This window comes from Pezoporus wallicus, unplaced genomic scaffold (assembly GCF_028554395.1).
Source record: "Pezoporus wallicus isolate ANWC-B61680 ecotype Strahan unplaced genomic scaffold, APGP_CSIRO_Pwel_v1 contig_6966, whole genome shotgun sequence".
NCBI classification, from domain to species: Eukaryota; Metazoa; Chordata; class Aves; order Psittaciformes; family Psittacidae; genus Pezoporus; species Pezoporus wallicus.
This window is the reverse complement of record NW_026639746.1, coordinates 4,752,298-4,771,480: the sequence shown is the minus strand read 5'-3', so window position 1 is coordinate 4,771,480 and position 19,183 is coordinate 4,752,298. Positions and strand designations below refer to the sequence as shown.

Below are 19,183 nucleotides of genomic sequence, written 5' to 3'. Positions count from 1 at the left end.
ATAATTTTCCCTAGGAGAAGTCTGTATCTGTGGCCCAAATGGAATAGAAACTACCAACACAGATCTGCAGAAGATGTTCTCAGATACTGTAACAACTGCAATTTTTAAATTGTCTTCTGTGAGGCACACTATGGTGCCAGTAAAACACCAACACACTGTCTGGAAAGTTATCTACACAAGTTTCCAAATGACATTTTAACAGAGAGAAAAGTGTCTGAAGTCAGTGTGCAGGTCAGACAAATCAACCAAAATACACAATTTTACTCCTCTTTGTCACTCCGAGTGCTTCAACTACAGAAGGCATGATGTTATCCACCTCCAAGTCAGTTTGCTGACTGTCTCCCTCAAAAACTAATTGAAAGAAGTGGGTCTATAATTTAAAATGAAATAGGCTCAGCAGGTGAGTAAGCTCTGTCAAGATTGATTACCAAGCATTGATTTTCCACCAGTTGTACAAGTTACACTCCACAAGGCCACCTGCACATTAACCTAGAACACATAAAATCCCCTCAGGCTAACATCTATCAAGAGGTTTGTATTTTCAGAGGATGCAGTCTCTAGTTCTTTTCCTCACACATAGGTTCAATTGTATTCATTTGGACAGTATTCACACTTAGTACTTATTTCACCATAATTATTATTTGTATTTTAATTGTTCAGAAGGAATTTAAGATAACTACCCAGTAAAAAAACCTTCACATAACCTAGAGTTTTCACAATTAATTTTAATTGTAAAAACTGTTAAAGATAGTCCATTAGGTTCTCCCATGATAAGAAGGAAAGAGATGCTGGATGCAGCAACATCAGAGTGGCTTACTGTGGCCTGGAGGCTTCTGCTTGGTCTGTCTGAAGCTTCTCTCCTCCTTCTACTTCCATGGTGCAGTAGACAATTCGATTGGGAGCGACTGACTTTAAGCCTTGGACCTCCATTATAACAATCTGAGGAAAAGAAAGCAAATGGTTTATCCTTCAGAAAACATTACATAGCACAGCTATTGCACTACTAGGCTCCATACAGGTAAAATTCAATAAATAAATAAATAAATCACCAGACCTCTCACTCAAACATTCTGAGACAAAGCCTTAATTTTGTCTTCTTATGTCACTTTCAACAACACGTAGTAGAAATTGAAATTTTTGCTTTGTTTCTACTTCGATAATGACCAAAACCCGACTCCAAGCATAACTTAAATGCCAGTAGTTGAATTTGAGACAAACATCTAAATACAGTTCTAAGTCTGTATCTTTTAAGCAGTCACCTAAGTAAGCACTTATAGAATTAACAGGTTACTAAGTCAGAGTGCAAACAAAACGAGTACACTGATCACATCTTGAAAGGTTAATAGTGGTGCTGTGACACTGGTGGTTGCAACCCCTGAATCTCAGAAGCAGTTTGATGTTGTGCTGAGCATGAGGCAGGTCAGGGCACCGCTATTAGCTGCTGTGATTTTTTTTCCCCCACTACCAACCTCTTTTCCTTCTCCCAGCTTGGTACTTGCAGTCAGGTTCAGTGCGCATATGGGGATGGGAGGAAGAGAAAGGGAAAAAGTCACCCACACCAGCTGCACTCTGAGAAATTTCCCCACCAGGGAAAATCCAAGCTTGGCAGATCCCATAGCTTTTCCATCTCCTCTAAACTACTCAGTTATAGCTCAGAAGAGCAAAACGCAGTTCTACTTCAAGTGCTCTCCATCTTTTCTAAACCTTACAGCTTGTCATAGTGTGAAATTAGTGGAATTTTTACACTTCAGATGTTTCTAATTCAGAGAAGATTTGAGAAGAGAGACAGGTTTCCCTTCCTGCCTTGGGAAAGCTGCTTTACTTTCTAGCCCCATTTGGGCCTATGAGAAGAAACTGGGAAAAACACAATCCATTTAATCATCAGACAAGTTGTCCTCAACTGAACTGTAACAAACCCCAATATTCATTGGTTGTTTTTACATATTACAAAAGTAATGGCTACTTTTGGTCTCATTAGAGACAATTCATGTCTTAGGTCAGCAAGCAACTACTAAAATATTTTTGGTATTAAACTATTTGCATATTTGCTAGTTTGTTTCAGTTCAAACATGTTAAGCCAGACTTCACCCATAGCTGTAAATCCTCTGTACTTTAAAACTTACAGACATTAGTAAGAGTTAGATGTCTTGTAGAATTACTAGGTTGGTAGTATTACAGTGAGATGACATTGATCATTTATTAGATCTTTACATTGCTCATAAATTATCAACATTGCCTATTACCCTTTATAAATAACAATAGCAGTTCAGTGAAAATGATGTAATCATCTTTATTTTCCATCTTTTGTGGTCCAGGAATTCAAGCACTTATGAAAGTGACCAATGATCACCGCGACACTGCACTAGAGATCGTTCTAGCTAATACTGCCTATAAGGTCTTTCCACATGCCAAACACATGTCCTTGTTGAATGCAGACTTCATGTTTATTCCTTTTTATCTTGATGCTTTTCCTTGACTTTCCAATTTAATTGCACAATACATTTGTCTTTGGTAGCAATTCTGAATTCCAGCAATGATAAAAGTTGCATTTCATTAGGAAGGAAACTGTCACTAGCTGATTTACTAGCTCATTAGCTGATAAACAGCTTCCTAAGTATTTCTTGTCTATTTCTGAAACTGACCAACAGCTGAAGAACGTAAGTGATTAAGTCTCCTCCTACTACTTTGATATTTCATGTTACAAATTTCTGCAAACAGGCTATTTGAGGAAACATCCAACTTGCATTAACAGTCCCTGTGGCTTGCAGTGATGCAGTGATGGGTGTCTCCTACCTTCGCCAGCAAGGCCCATTCCTACCGCAACATTATAAATGTTATAAATTTTTATACTAATGTTTAGACACGTGATAGATCTCCTGTTTGTTCACATGCTTGTGCAGCAGCCCTCAGTGGGGATTTTGCTGGCTACTTTACAATTTAAAGACATGTAAAGACATGATAGGGATATGTTTATGTGTGATTACAGAAATGTGAAATTGTGCACACAACCTCAGATTTTCCAAAAATATTCTGTCTCCAAGGAAATGTAATAAGCTTTTCTTATTTGTCCATTGGCACAGAAAAAGAGCAGATATTCCATGTTCCAGTCTACATGAATATCAGTTCAGCCATTTACTTTTGCTCTTCTAACCACTGAGATTCAGTAAGATATACTAAATATCTTGTCCAGCAAGAAACTCAATTTATGTGGTTAACACCATGTTTAAAGTGAAAATTTGCCCTGCTAAAACCTGCTACGTGTAGAGTAATACTTTAATTTTTTTGTCTTGTGCAGGGTGAAGTGCAGATTACCAACCTCGCAGAATATTTGTGGTTTTTAGATCAGTGATGGTGTGTGGGGGGGTGAAGCTAAGTCCACCAGCCCTTATAGCCTACATTTCTGGTGTTTATAAAAATCTGCTATGACCACCAGCAGGTGTTTTTTTTTCTTTTTGTTTATTCTCTAGATGCTTCCAGTGAAAAAACACAACTTGTTTATAAAAATCTATGAATGAGTTTCTGATAACAACAGTGTTCCACTATTACATTCAAAAGCATCCTGAGGTATTTAATGTACTGAAATTCATTTGAAGTTAGATTTGTGTGGGAGAGTCAACTGCCCGCACTGCTGTGTGGGCCCAAATACGACTACTGCTGCAAGTGGAAAATGCATCACATCATAGCTGTATTCTAACTGCTAATGATCAAAGAGACAAATAATAATTCACTTCTTTAACATAAAACTTTAAAATTACTAAGGAAGGATTAATAACAAAAAAGCATCAAGACACAGATATTGTTTTAATTTAAATTGTCGACAAGTTCTCTGCAAAACATGTTATTACCTCTAATGTGAAGGAGAGGACCACATCAGACTTCGACAGCTGAACCTCATTTTCATCTCCTATGTCCAAGAATGCAGAATTCTGTGATCGCTTTAACTTCTGCAGTTTAAATTCTGGCCCACCTTTAGACACAGGAAGACTTTCCAAATTTGCCATCAGCAAATTCACCGAGGACCGCAACTCTTCAATGTACGTATTCTCCATTTCTCGTGTTACAAATTTTGGGAATTTTCTTTCCTTGGAAGGTATATTTTAATAGTTAGAGAGGAAAAAAATCACCCCACAATATACATCATGTTCATTTACTCTCAGTTTGTTTTCAGCTAAAAGAGATATTTAATAAGTCTTAACTTCAGTGTTTATTTTTTTATGCAAAGGCTAATCACATGCCATAAATATAGTTAACTTTAACAAAAAGAAATGTAATTTGAATTCAGAATTCCATCACATTCCTCAAATGCAGTGGACAAATTGTCTCTTTGATAAAAAAAGAAAAAAAAAAGGGACATTTGTAAAAAAAGGAATCTCTTGCTCCTCCTTTCTCTCCATTCTCCCTCCACCCAGAATCCTCTAACCATAAAACCAGCCTAATTATCTACACACTAGACATTTCTAATACATGTGTTTGAAGTGTCCGAATTGATAATATACCTTTAATGTTTCCTTCACATATTTTATAAATTGGCAAAATGAACTGTCTACTAATAATTTTGTTACTTTACCCATTTCCCATGCTACCAAAAATAAATCATATTCATGCTTCTAAAATAAAATGTTAAACAACAACCAGGATATTAAATTCTTATAATTTTTTTATTTCTATTTTTAATAACATGTCATTCATTTCGGAAGTAATTCTGAATTATTACACATGGGATTATTTTAAACATAAGTGTTGGAGAGAATGCAAAAATCACTTTTTTCATATATAACGCATATAGGAACATGTACAGAGCCAATTTTATGCACACTTTCTCCCTATACTGTGCATAAAATATAGGGCAGTTTGGGAGAATATGTGACTCAAGGTTGAACAAAAATGTAAATGATTTACATATAAATGAGAAACAAACACTGCTGCCCATGTACTGTCTGCAAAGGTAAGTACTCTGCTCCTAAACCAGACAATTTTTGTCGTTAGCTATTTTAAGGAGCATCTTTAAATGTTTTCTATTAAAACCTTTACAGCTGCTTTTGTTTCAATAACTGAGAACAAGTAAATTGACTGTGACCCAAAACACCTGCAGCAAGTCCAGTCATCTGGCTCATTACAGCATTACAGAGCCGGTACATTACAGATTGAAAAAGAAAAAAAGAAAAAAGTCACTTAGGAGTTAGAAACTAAAAATACAAGGTAAGGTTCAAGGTGCTCTAGCCAAAAAACTCCACTTTAGACTGATTTTCAAAATGTACCTTATCCTGTGAGGAACATACAAATAATACACCAACACAAAAGACAGACTGTTATTATGTCGTTAAAAGATCCTTCCTCTTGTTAAGATGCTTCTTCCACCTCAAATGTAAAAATCAAGGAAACTTTCCACAAAACCTTTTGCTCTATATTTTTTACTACTATAATCTTCCATAGATGGCATTAACAGAATACATGGAGGCCTTTATTTGTGTAAAAGCTGGATGTTTGTAGTCAATGCTCTCCTTCACAAAAACAGGGTAAAGATCCTCCAGAAAGACTCTGAGGTCTACAAATTTCATCCCTCCCACCTCCTATGCCACCTTTTTACTTGTTTTTTTAAGATGGCGAATTTGTAGCAAATTGCTATAGCCCTAATAGTTAAAATAATTTAGAGATACAACATGAGCAGTGGAATTTGCCCACTGTTTTTTTTGTGCAGATGCACAGGAATGTAATTAAGTTGGTTTGAAAAGCGCAGATCATCTGAAGAACGCATCTCCCAGCGCAGGGCTGGAATTTTGGGAACTCTGATAGCAACGCACTAGAATATATTCTGAAATAGAGATCCTGGGGACAGATGTGAGACACTGATTAGGCAGATGCACACACTAGCCTTTAAGTCAGGATTTATGGAGTGCTAAAATGGATTTTTAGGATGCTTTTCTTAAGGAGTAAAGACACTGAGTAGTCTCTTCACAGGACAACAAGAAGTATCTTAGAGAAACAGAGCACCACTTACAACAAGTAGAAAACCCCATTAGGTCATACATACTTTGATTTCAACTACTTTATATTTAGTCATACAAAGAAACAAATGGCCAAATAGATACACAAATTCTTTTCTGTCATAGGTGAACATATTTCTAAGGTTTTTACCTCCATGAAATAGGCTAAATTACCTTTTCTGCTAAAATAAACTTCTCATATGTAATTAACAACTTGTAGAATCAGCAAGTGATGTATTCCAGGAACCATGAATGAGACCTCAACATCAAAATGCTATATGGAGAAAATTCTCTTAAGCTGTCCTGACCTTTTAAGGCTATGGTTTAATAATTCTCTTAGAGGCAGGTAATCACTGCAAACCTTTTTCTTTACCAACAAAGATGCTAGAATACATGATCCACTGTTAGAAAGCTTTTTACCTTGGTTTTCAGCTCCAAGAATAAAGTTCATATTTTGCAGCATTTGCTTGCTTAGGCTTAAATGACCCGAATAAGTCTCACAGCTGCTACTAGTTGTGACTAGTTTTCAAAGTTCACCAAAAAAAAAAAAAAAAAGGAAAATCAGCATTTTAAGCAATTCAAAAAGAGATGTACAAAAACTCTGATTTGTGACTTGGATGTAAACGCAGGACATGGAGTTCCTTATTCTGTGCAAAACTATGCAGCTGACACCATGGCAACCATAAGAATTTTCAAGTAATGGTTTGGGTAAAACATGGATGATAATTTTTTTGTTAAAAAAATAAACAACCCCCCAAAATCCTGCAGCTGTGCAGTTTATGAACAGTGCTCAGAATTTTCACTTGCTTTAAAACGAATGTGAAACTTTTATGGACAGCACTTTGCTTTTTAGGAATATTACACCTCTAAGCTGCTATTTATGAACTTCATAGACCTAAATACTATTTTTTCCTTTTAAAGAAACAAGCAAATCTTAACTGCTCTACAATTGCTATAGTATTAATATAGCCTTTTCTGTACACATACACAATATAACACACATGCTTCCAATATTTTGTAACTTTTAGAGCTAAAAGCAAGAAGAAGATAACAGAACAAACAGGACTGTTGGACAACTTCGATTATAAGCCCAGGCTTTACAGGAGATTGAAGAGACTTGAGACTGACCTCTATGATAAAGGAGTCTTTCCCCAAAATATAGTAAGAGATGGCTGGGGACAATACCAGTCCCACCTGTGCTATTTAATAGAGAAGGGTATAATCTTGTCCAATGAAATAAAATGCAAGCTATAGGAGAGAAAAATAGGCTTGTTTTTCTAAAATTTACAAAAAGAATTTATCATGTACCCAATCATCACTACTTGACCTACAAGACTCATCACACATAGAACTGTAGTAAGACATCATGGTTAATACTCTAAACACTTCATAATGCACTTGTGTATATAAAAGATGACTTATTTTAGCTGCGAAAATCATCATCCTGAACGTGAAAATAATATACCTATTGTTTCGTTACTGGACTTATTGATGAAAGAAATGTAGGCTCACATAGCATAGGAATTTCCAAAGACAAATTTTGCTTTCTCCTACCTCTGTTAACACAGATACACCAGACCAGGAAGAAATGCATCTGCCAGACTGTTTTCAAATTACCTTCTGGTTATCTTTAGAATCAGAAACTGGAAACACACACTACATATCATTTTATCCAGCCTCATATGAAGATAGGTTCTTGGTACATGAAAGCAACCACTTACCCTTGCCATTTGTTCTGCCAACTGTAGTCGTCCATCTAGTTCACGTCTTATCTGGGCTGCTTGCTCATCTCCGTTATCCAACTTGGATAAAGAATAAAAATAAAATTTACTGTAAGAAATCCACTATATTTTAATGGCAAGTACTGTAGTTGGAAATGAAATATAAATTAATTGCATCCTTTTTGTCTAAAATCAGTGAAAGAGTAAGCAAATACATGGGTTTGAGTCTTGATAAAAGAAATGCAATGGTCACCAGTTACCCATGGCAGTCATGGTCTCTGAAAGGTAGCCAGCATTTTCCTTGAGTTTTTAATAGGCTAAACAGAGGCAGTATATATTTCCTTATGAAAACATTTTTCCTTGAAGCAGAAAACTGGACTGACAGACTGGCTTAGAAAATATTTGTAAGGTGATCTTCTTCTCTTTGGTGCCGTGAGTTCCTGTGTAGGAATATATAAGAAAAGAAAACTGTGTGGCTATGCCTTCTAAGTGTGCCATTATTTCCCTCACATAACTCTTTTCCCCAAATACCAGCCAAGTGCCCACAAAAAGGCATATTCATTTTTTTTAGCCTTTAGTATTTTCATACTAAGGGAATAGTCATGACTAAACATTGTGACTTCCATCAGGGAGGTAAAGGGGAAGGACACACCTCTTCACTGCAGAACAGACAGGTCTCAACAGAAAGGAGACTTTCAAATTCATTCTTCCCCTGTTTACTTATTAAGGACGGTGGGGAGAGTATAGGTAAGTGGGGCCCCACCTCAATGCACTGACCTGCAGAGCTGGTTAAGAGGAAGAAGAGCAATGAGTCTGGAAATGATCAGGCAGAACTTGCCTTCTTACCTGAATAAATGCCAAACAAGGACAACGGCAGAGTCCCAGCGGAGGACTCTGTCTGTAAGGCTAACCACAGACACGATGCAAATTGCTGATACACATCTAGTGCATTTAGTATCTGGCTAAGGTTTAAGGATACCTGAATTGGTCTTCACCAAAAAAAGCAAAACAAAACTTAAGTTGATTATGGATGCAAATTAGCAAAAACTGGTTCTCTAGTTAAATGAGATCTTCAGTTAAAGAATGCACAATTAGTTTGGTAAATGATTCATTACATTAAACTAAGGTTTTAAAGTGTGAATGCTATTCAGTGCACCAGGCCAAGTATGTAATGCCGTCTCCTTTGCAATGCTCTTCAGCTAAACCTGTTAAATTGTACTGAGCCAAGGCACTCTTGAAAATTAGACATTCTAATTAAAAAAAAAAAAATTAATTCACACTATCCAGTGCTTACAGGCCAATTACAGCACTGCTTAATGAAAATCTGATCACATTTACCAACAGGATGAAAAGTTTTCCACTGCTAGTACAGAAGCGATGACAGAACATGCAATCTGTCACCTCTGTAATCTGGCATCTAACAAGATCCTTACAGGAACCAACCCAGACTACCAGAAAGCAAGAGAACAAAACCTGATGGCATTCCCAAGAGTCTCAAGTTCAAGCTAAAGAGCAGAAGACAGATCATGTTCAAGACTAGAATGGCCTTCTCACTAAGAGTGTCTGTAAATTTGCTCCTAGTTTGACTGTGAGCATAAATAGCAAGAATGTACTCAAAGAAAGCAAGTATTTTAGGCTTTCAGAATACAGTTACAGTATTTCAAACAAATTCCTAAATGTGTATTCTTCTATTTCTTAACAGAGGAAGAGTCTGCTTATTGAATTTTTTCCTTTACATTGTAATCACAGCATTTTTGCCATTATTTTTGTTTAATCAGTACAAAAGTCAGTCTAATAAGAAAAATAATTTTGTTTTCCTTTGGGGGCTAAGAGAAAGTAAGTATTATTTATATAATGTATCTCGTGACACGCAACTGCTTGAAAAATATATGCTTAAAGGAAATCGGATGACTGAATTTTGATTTCTGCAAAAAGGAGAGTGTGGGAGAGCAGAATAAACCTAAAACTTTTCCTGTGTCAAGGCACAACTTAAATGACTACCTCTATTATTAACTCATTTGAGGAGGCAAAAAATTTTGTTTAAAGACTGACATTTCATTATTTTTCCATTGAAAACACACATGAAATGATCACTTAACAGAGGTGCAACCTGGTTTTGTGAATCTTAGTGTTTAACTTCAATCTGCATTGCTTCCCAATATCTGTTTGTACTTGAGTATTTAAAAATGTGCTGATTTCCTTCCTTACTTATTTTTAAACTTCAGTCTTCTTCCTGAAATATTTACACATTATAATGAGTTTGCTAATGTATGTACATAATGATTTGTAAGGTATGGAAAGAAGCTGAAGAGATGAAACTCCTAAAAATATTGCTTTACTTACAGAAAAAAGACAAGGTAGCATCACATAATGCTTCTCACCTTAAATATGAAGGCATTTAAAAAAACCCAACATATAGCCTTAGAGATTTTGAAAGAGTGTACATATAAATTCCATTTAATAAAAACATTTCAGCTTTCTGCAATGGTAGTAATTATGCACCATAGCCATTTACTGACTGCACCAACACTAGAGATGCTCCTCATGTCACTTAAACTTCACATAACCAATTAGTCATATTTTAGCAGTAAGGGACCTCACTACAGAAGACTCGACAGACACCAGAGACCTGTTTTCAGTACAAAATACATTAGAATTCCTGACCTAACAAACCAATGTTTCCCATATGGCATATATAAGGCCCCCAAAACTTGCAAAACCTAGGCAAAGACATTGACTCCCCTTTTGAGGGCTAGTTAATTCAGTAAGAAAATTCCCACATGAGCAAAAGTATGAATAAGACAACTCACTTGTGCCCTTTCTTTTTGCAAAGATAATTATTTGGATTTTAAAAGATTCTTCAGGAAAAATCATTAGTTGTGAATGACTATGCTTGGGTGAATAAGAAGCTACATTTTAGATATAAAAAAGAAAGTGGTAGCTCATTATCTTTCCCCCCCACCCCAGTCGTGTTATATAAAAACAGCTTTCTAAAATAAACTTGCCACGATTAAACATCCAACTATTCATTTAAAAATGTTTTTATTCATTGATGCTTGAAGCTGCCTTTATGTTTTCTTAGTCTGAAAAGGGCAACCATTTTTATTACAAGCTTCTTTATTAGTAGAGATGGAGCGGGAATGTCCTCAATATGCAAGTTATCCAACAATAAGAAATGTTGGGTGTTTTCAGTTGCTTCTGTAAGCGCTGACTTGTAAAAGATAGGGCGGAAGTTTTCTATTCCAAATTTCTGCTCTAACAATTTCAACCAAAACACTCCCTTGCTCCTGAAGAGGCCAGGGAAGACAGTAGACTGGTTTATCCATAATAAGAAAAACGGTGACCATCTTGTCAAAGAGCTCTAGCATCATCTTGCTCTGAAGTAAAGATCTGAAATTTAGCAGGGCCCTACCTGTGAAAACAGCTCAACTCTGGCCAAGTTACAAACCTCTGAAAAATCAACTTTGCAGCAGTCAGACAACAAACAGCTTCTTCCAGAGACAAACTCATATTCAGCATTCAGACTCATCTCCAGGTTGTGCTGCTCTCGCTCTTAAATATGCTGCTCTTGCTCTTGAATATGCATGGAGTCTAGGCTTCTCAAACTATTTGGTGATTAAAGACAGAATGTAAGTTTATCAGACTTAAAAATCTTTATTCAGATCAAAAGCATGATATCTTGCTTGACAAACAGCCTAAACAGCACAAAAAAATACATCTGAATGAGTGAATGTTTCCATATTTTAACAGGTTGGAAAAGACTGCATACTTTGCGATTCCAATTTAAACAGTAACTGAAAAAAAATACTTAAAAGGCTTTAACTTCTATGTATTTTGGTGAAGAAGTAAAATGGTACACTGGCAAAAAGTCTGGTAAATGTGCAAGAGCAACTGAGGGTAAAAAAAGGTATTAACACTGCCAAGACATACTCCAATAAAGCCCATGGCACTCATTTGCTTTCCTCCACGTATCAGAGTCCAGATATCCTATGCCCAAGAAACAAGACCAATTTAAGTATGAATGAGTACTGACCTGATGCAAGTTATCGTTCTTTACATTCACAAGTGCTCAAACTGATAGCTCCTCCAAGTGACTATTTTATTAACGTTCAGTTAGCGTCCCTGCAGCTTTCTTATTCATAGTTACATCAACGAGAAATTACATTTTCCTGCCTATAGCGACATAAATCTCTCAACATTTAATGACAAAATTGACAGTGCACATATCTTAGGACTTGCTTTTCTTTCTGCAACACAAAACCCAAAGTCTTTTCACTCTACGTGACAGTAGTGGTCATTTTTCCTTCATAGTCACTTTCTGCCACACACAGCCAAGTCTGGGCCCTGCTGAGCTGACAGGCTATTTGTGGATACCCATGTGAGGTAACCTGCAGGGTCCATCCTGACTACTGTCTGACAGCCAAGGCAAAAACTATCATCAACATACACCAAATGGAATAAAGGGCTTGGATTTAAAGAGCTGGGATAACATAATGTTGGAAAAAAAAGAAAAAAAAAAGATTTTTGTATTTAAGTAAAGGCATCCTGCAGAACGGCAGGAAGAGAAAGCAAAGGCCAAAGAAGTCACAGTGCTCAATTTTGGTTGTCAATCAAGTAAGCAGCAAGCAGGCAGGTGTACCAGATGCAAATACCCAAGTTTTTTCAGACCATTTTCCTTGCTACTCTTATCTCTGGCTCTAAAAAAAACCAGTGTTGATTCAGACAGACCTGCTGCCTCCAAGACTCACAGGATTTGTTCCTGTTCTTATCGTTACACAGGCAGAGATCTCTACGGGACAGACTGGGAGGAGATTAATGGTATCTACAGCATTAAGGATTCACCATGCACTGAACACAAACAGCCTGAGGAGATTCCCAAAGTTTCCTAAGCTTGTGAACCAAGATTAGGAGCTAAATATGTAAAAGGACTTCCATGTCAGGCCAAAAACAGAGTGCCCAACTCCAGCCTATGACAGCAGACACTTTCGGATATGAATTCAACAGAGCCTAACTTGTGAAGCACAAAACAGCAACAGAAGTAAATTGCTTCCAATTCCTATAGTAGAGAAAAAACAGATTTGATTACGGGGCAAGGTGTGGGAAACTTTCCAAATGGCTTCCACTAGACCTTTCCAAAAACATTCTGCCTCCTATTTTACAGCAAGGAAGACGCGTAAGACCTCTATTTCAGAGGAAGCTATGCCATTTAACTTCAGTTTTAGAATCTTTTATCTTCTTTATGTACAAATTATACAGAGGGCTAACTCAGATTTATAAAAAAAATTACTAAACTGGTACTTAAAACCTCTCTCATATTCTCTGCACCCTGCAAAGTCCCTGTCATGGCTGCCCTTGCCTGTGTGACGGAATCTTGCAGAGTTCTGTGGGACATCCGCAGAAGACAGACCTTCAAAACTCAGTTCCTGAATCTCCTCTTCCCAACTTGCTCTTTTTCCCAGTCAACACACAAACAGTGACAAATTGTTAGTTTGGCAAATAAACAGATGTGTTTTACAATATGTGCAACATCGAATCAAAATGAAATATAAGATGAAGGATGCCAGAGAAAAATCTATTAATGGTTAAAATAAGGGGGGGGGGGGGGAAACAACTGTTTTTGAAATTATTTCTCTTATGGAATATTAGAATACATGTTTGCAGGGAATTCTAAGTCAAAAGAAAAACTCAGCAACCACTGAAACTATTTTCCATTTTTCTGCAGCAAGTACACTTAACAAAAAGGTCTAACGCTTGCATAAGGTGTTTGAACAACTTTTTACAATGCATCATCAGGCCTCACAGACTTTTCTTATCGATTTTGCTGTAGTAAAGCACAAGACTGCTTTTCAGACAATTGGCCAAGCTGATCACTCAGTTTTCCTGCAACACAGTGCCAGCAAAAACCTCAAACATCAGTTTAAATTAATTGGTCTTAATACAAATTTGTACTGACTATTTTTTTCTCTTGATTTTTTTCTTTTTTTTTTTTTGGTAGGAAGCAACAGTTTTACAATTAGGATGGAGGGGGTATAGATGAACAGAGCAGACAGTTAGCATATCACTTTCTCTGTAGCCAATATTGTTAACAACAAGCAATAATACAGAAAAAGAGCAAGGCAAGACAACAGACAAATACTCTACAGTGGCTTCAGCTGGCTAAAAAAAAAAATCAAATCAAATCAGTGTTTTTAAAAGCTGTCTGACTACCTTTAATCTCGATACACCCCATCAACTCAAGAAGTTCATGTACAATCTCAGATAATGAGAGGTTTTAGTCTCTGAATTATTTTTTATAAAGTTCTGGACATGCTTATGTGATTTCAATATCGATTTATTATGTGTGACTGATTAAGGTGGCAGAAGGTATCATTTATACCCATTGCTTATAGTCATTAATTATACTGATTATATATTGATTTGTAAAAAATGGTTGTCCTAAAAATATTAAAACCAAATCAAAATCTAAACTTGAGATTATACTAATTAAAACAACAGAAAAAGAAAAAAGACAACACAAAAAACAAAACTGAAAACTAAACAATTGAAAAAAAACAAAACAACAGCATAAATCCAAGATTTTAATCAACCACTGGATGGACACTTTGGCAGTTTACAAACCAGTCAAAGCCTAGAGTGTGATATTGCATGCATTCAAGCTTTGAAAACATACAAAGCACAATTTTAAAAGTCTCAGCACCAGCTCAGAAGTTCTCAGCACAATTAGATTTCAGGCACTATGAATACCAAAACCTCCAGGAAAACCCGCAATAAGGCTTGAAAATAAACAGGAAAGGAAGCACGTATGTATTCAAGCTTATTCACAATATATGTAATAGGAATAGTTAAAAACCGAGGCTAAGAAACTGATGGAACACCTGTCAGAAGCCATTGAATTTCTCTAAGTCCATCCCTTACGAAGAGGTTGTGGGTTTTAATTATAAATCATGTTTTATTGCGAAATACTCACTTTATAAACTAATGTTTTACATCTTCTCTGGCATTTTGATCAATCTTAAAATTATGCTATTCTTCAAACAATAGAAGATGTAATTATACACGTCTATTTCCTGTTTGATGCCCCAAATTTCAAAGAAAATATCTTCCTATTTTTCTTTGGATTATACAATCATCTTGGTGCAACAGAAGTAAGAAACACCTTGTTCTGTTGGATCAAACAGAAAGTCCTTACAGCTCAAAACTGTGGGTGTGACAGTGACAGCAGAGGAGGTTATTTAGGTAAAATGATGAAGCCTGGTTCTTCTCCAAAATGCATTGCTCCAGTGATAGCTGTGGAGCCTGAGAAAGTGTGAAAGATGTTATAAGGTACATCCATGCTTAGTACTATTAGCATCAATATATGCACCTGTTCTCCAGGAATCTGCCCAAACCCTTTTGAGCCTCCTGCTGCTGTCTGCCCTCATCACTCTACATGAGAAAATGTTCTGGAAGTTCTCCAGAAGCCAGATAAGGAAGCATTGCATCCATTTTCAATCTCCTACAAATGTCCTTGAGTGTCCCAGTTTCCAGTGGTGTGGCATTTGTTGAAAGTACACATCCACCTTGGCCACTGCATCCATACATTTGTAAACCTCAGCCATACTCCTCCCTGTCAACCTCCCACCTCCAGGCTGAAGGCTTCAGCCCTTTCAGTCTCTTCTTCAAAGGCAGCTGCTCCATGATTTTCAATGCCACCCTCTAGTCTTCACTGCTTAGTCCTCTAGTACCCTATACCCCTGAGATGGGGAGACCAAAGCTGTGCACAATACTTAACATATGGGCATAAGAAGAGGATATAAACCAGGAAAATGTTGCTATTGTTGCACACAGAACTGATCATTTCACCACAGGGAACCCAAAGTGTCCTTCTTGAGCTCTAACTGCCCATGCTCAGCTCAGCATCCTCTGCTCAGCATCCTCTGCTCATGTGCTAGTTTATTTCTCTTCAGATGTATTACCTTACATGTAGCTACATTAGAGCTTATCTGCCATGCTTTTGCCCAAGCGGTGAGGTCCTTCTGGAGTCCCCTGCATTAGAGCAACATTAGAGTAGCCAAGACTGTTTAATATCACCTATAAAACTGGAGATTTCCATTACACTGCCTTCTCCAGGACACTCATGAAGATGTTGAATAAAGATGCAACACTACTAAACAGAGTTAACCAGATACAAACCACACATAAACTCTCTAGGTACCAATCAAAAGGAAAACAAAACTTTCTCCCCAAACTTCATTCTAAAATATCAAGACTGCACCATGAATCACCACTATGCAACATTTACTGCAGAATTCGCCATTCAGAAAGAAGTGTCATGATGACAAGTCAGCCCACTGACTGTGTGAGAACAGTTTTAAAATCAACAAGTATTAACACTAAACTCCAGAATTAGATGTGATTAGAATCGCATTAGGATCCACGTTAGGGGCTCGTTAGCAGATTACAAAAGAGGGGGAAAAAAATTTTAGCAGAGGTCAAAAGTGTCACTACAAGCAATGGAATTTTCTGCCCCTCATTCTCTTGGCATTTGTGATGATGGCACAAATTAACAGGCAAAATCCAGGTCTACCCTTCTTACAGGTTGAACCACCTCTGCTGGACAGCATTAAATCCGAGGAAAGTATGTTGTGATGAAGGAAGGAGAATAATGTACTATGTCGTAGCGTGAACACATTCTACCTAACTATATCTTAGTTTTCACATTCACATATTGGAGTACAAGGATGCTGTCAGGACAGACTCTACATGCTTATCAGAGGACTGTCTTCCACACTGTAAAAGTCAAACTTGTCAGTTGTTAGTAACTATGAAAATGCCTTCCAGCCCAACTTTGCCACCATGAGATTATGCAAATACACATACAAAATACTTTAACTTTTATTTAATTTCCACTTGAACCTTTGTCTTGTTATTTGTATGGGTGTACTTCCTACAGCTAGACAGCGCAAAAAGCTTCAGAGCTAGGCATAGAGTCTATTTTACAACCCAAAAAAAGTATCTTTTAAGACAGAAGTATAAGGTCCCTAGGTAATCAGTGGAGAGACAGAGAAGACTCCAGAGTTATTAAAAGCACTTAAGCAGTTATCTACACGCCTACCACAAATACTGGAGGTCCCAACTGCACTGGCAATCTCTAATAAGATGATCAAAGGAATGGGCGTTCTTATTCTCTCTCACCTTCCCCCGGACCCTGCTGAAGTAGATATTGGCTGTCTGCTTCAATACAAGTAGCTTTCAGGTTCTGCCTAGGGAATACTCTCCCACACCAACCCTAACCAGGAAGTGATGGTCCTTAAATGAGCTATGACTCATGTCCTGATCCTCCATAGAAAAAGTCTTCCACCCTCCTCCTCTCCCACCCCCTGCACAGAGATTACCATATCCAAGACAATCCAAAGATTAGCATGCAAACCTTGGTGTTATATGCATATTTATGTCCCAAAGCCGTTCACAGCATTTTATATTTTCCTGAAGCTATCCTTGCTTCAGAAGGAAATCCCCTCCTCTGTTTACCCTCCTCACTCTTCCAAAAAACTAATGCAGAATGTTTCCTTGCCTTATTAATCACTGATTAGATCTTCTCTGGAGTGTTGAAACCAAAGGGAATACGTGCAATTATGGCAATAAATGTTAATGAGCATCACATTAAGTAAGCAAAAGCACCTTGAATGGCATGCCAATATTTTTTCTAAAATAATTACATGTGGCTGACTTAACGAGATAGAAAATTTAAAATTCAGGCTGACAACTCACAACTGAAACACCAATTTATCACAGAGTTTCCAAAAACTGTATATGATGTTGCTTTCAAAATGCACCACGGGAAAAAACCCACAAACATAAAACCAGACCAAACCACTCAGTCAGATATAAAGTTATTTCAATAGGCAAGCTCCTGGGCTCTCTTTTCCACACACCTTAGTTTCTTAGGGGTCTCTGTATAGCAATTCTTTAAATTAGGAGTAAGTTCATAGCTTACCTTCTCAGCCTTCCTCCAACTCCTGAACTGTCCACTGGTGATTCCTGCAGCCCAGCTGCTACCTATGCTCCCATTCACCCACCACTCTTCCCTGTTTCTTAGCAGTAGGTCAAATAGAACACTAATCCTAACTGTTCCTTTTGCACTTGTGTTCAGCAATTGTCACCAACACAGTCTTAGAAACTTCAATTGCTTGCACAACGCCATGTTAACCTGCAAGCAAGTTGGTGGCAGATGTCTGAAATCCACCATGAGGATCAATACCTGCCACTGGGAGACTTCCTTTAATTGTTGGTAGCCTTACCTTCTCAGTCTGGTGGGCTGTAACTAAACCCCATTACAACATCACTAGCATTACTTTCCCTTCTGATCTTAACCCAGAAACTGGACTTCTTGTTTGTTGCCCAAATAGTGTATACACTATCATGCAGACACTAGTGTAGCCACATTTATGAACACTCCTTTCTGAGAGAAAACATCACTGTCTCCCTTGTAGCCTTCCACCATACAAATCTTCTCCACATGCACTGTGTTGCCATTTGACCCTGACATTTAATCCCTGTCATTTAATCCCCATTTTCCAACAAACCTAGTTTAAAACCCTCCATGTTAATTTAGCAATCCTGTCCACGCACATGTCCACGCTTTCTTATCAGGTCCGTTCTATCACTTCTTCCTAGTTCTCAAAACAAGGTGCTGCAACTGAAAGCTAAAGCCTCACTGACTACATCAAATATGCAGGCTAGATGTGTCATGCTGGGCCATCTTTACTCTCAGAGTCTTATGTCACCTTTGATTTCATCAAGGTCATGTCATTGGTGCTCACACAGACATGCAGCATAGGGCAGTAGCTGGAAGGCTAGATGGGCCTCAGGAATTTCTCTGCAACATAACAGACCCAGGTTAGAAGCAAGTGAAAAGATCTGGTGAGCAGGTGGGTGCCTTTGGCCTGAACAGTGTGGAGTATCCAAACTCTAACACTTGCTGCTTCATCTTTTTGCTGGTACCAGTCCCATGATCTGAGGTGTTCAAAATTCATTCTTCTCACAACAGGACTAACTCTATGCCAGGGTCCTGAACTAGTTTTCTAAATGAACAGTTACAGAAAGACATGGAGCCATTCTCCTGATGCTAGAAGCTATAAGCTTCCAGCTTCCATCCTCCCAGAAACATGGGAAAGGAAGGAAACAACTAACATTAATCAAGTGGAAAAACACCAGCTACAGAAAGTCTGCTGCCCATCTGTAAAACGTAATAGTTGCTCCAGTATGCTAAAATTGGAATACTGGTCAGGTAAGTTTCTCTAAGGAGAAATAGGTGTTTCAGGCAAGATCCTGCTGTCTCCAGTCTCCTGAGGAAAGGCACAGTAATGGGGAGAAGGCTGCGCCAGACTGATTGAAGCATTATCTCACAGTACTCCTAGGAACAAAAAAAAGCTACTCCAATAGTTGTGTGTATTTTTGGAGACTCTCTCAGGCATGGCTCAGTATTATATTCTCTCA

General features: G+C 37.6%; 1 protein-coding gene across 11 annotated transcripts in view; it reads right to left on the bottom strand.

Annotated features, from left to right (window-relative positions):
* The window catches only part of CADPS2 (calcium dependent secretion activator 2), a 310,379-nt gene that overhangs the window by 180,440 nt on the left and 110,756 nt on the right, over window positions 1-19,183 (bottom strand). For all 11 annotated transcript variants that reach the window (XM_057415800.1, XM_057415805.1, XM_057415801.1 and 8 more), the window contains exons 4-6: window positions 7,706-7,786; window positions 3,846-4,082; window positions 818-939 (exon numbers count right to left, since the gene is read on the bottom strand). In XM_057415800.1, coding sequence (XP_057271783.1) covers window positions 818-939; window positions 3,846-4,082; window positions 7,706-7,786 — 440 coding nt within the window. The remainder of the gene's footprint in view (window positions 1-817; window positions 940-3,845; window positions 4,083-7,705; window positions 7,787-19,183) is intronic.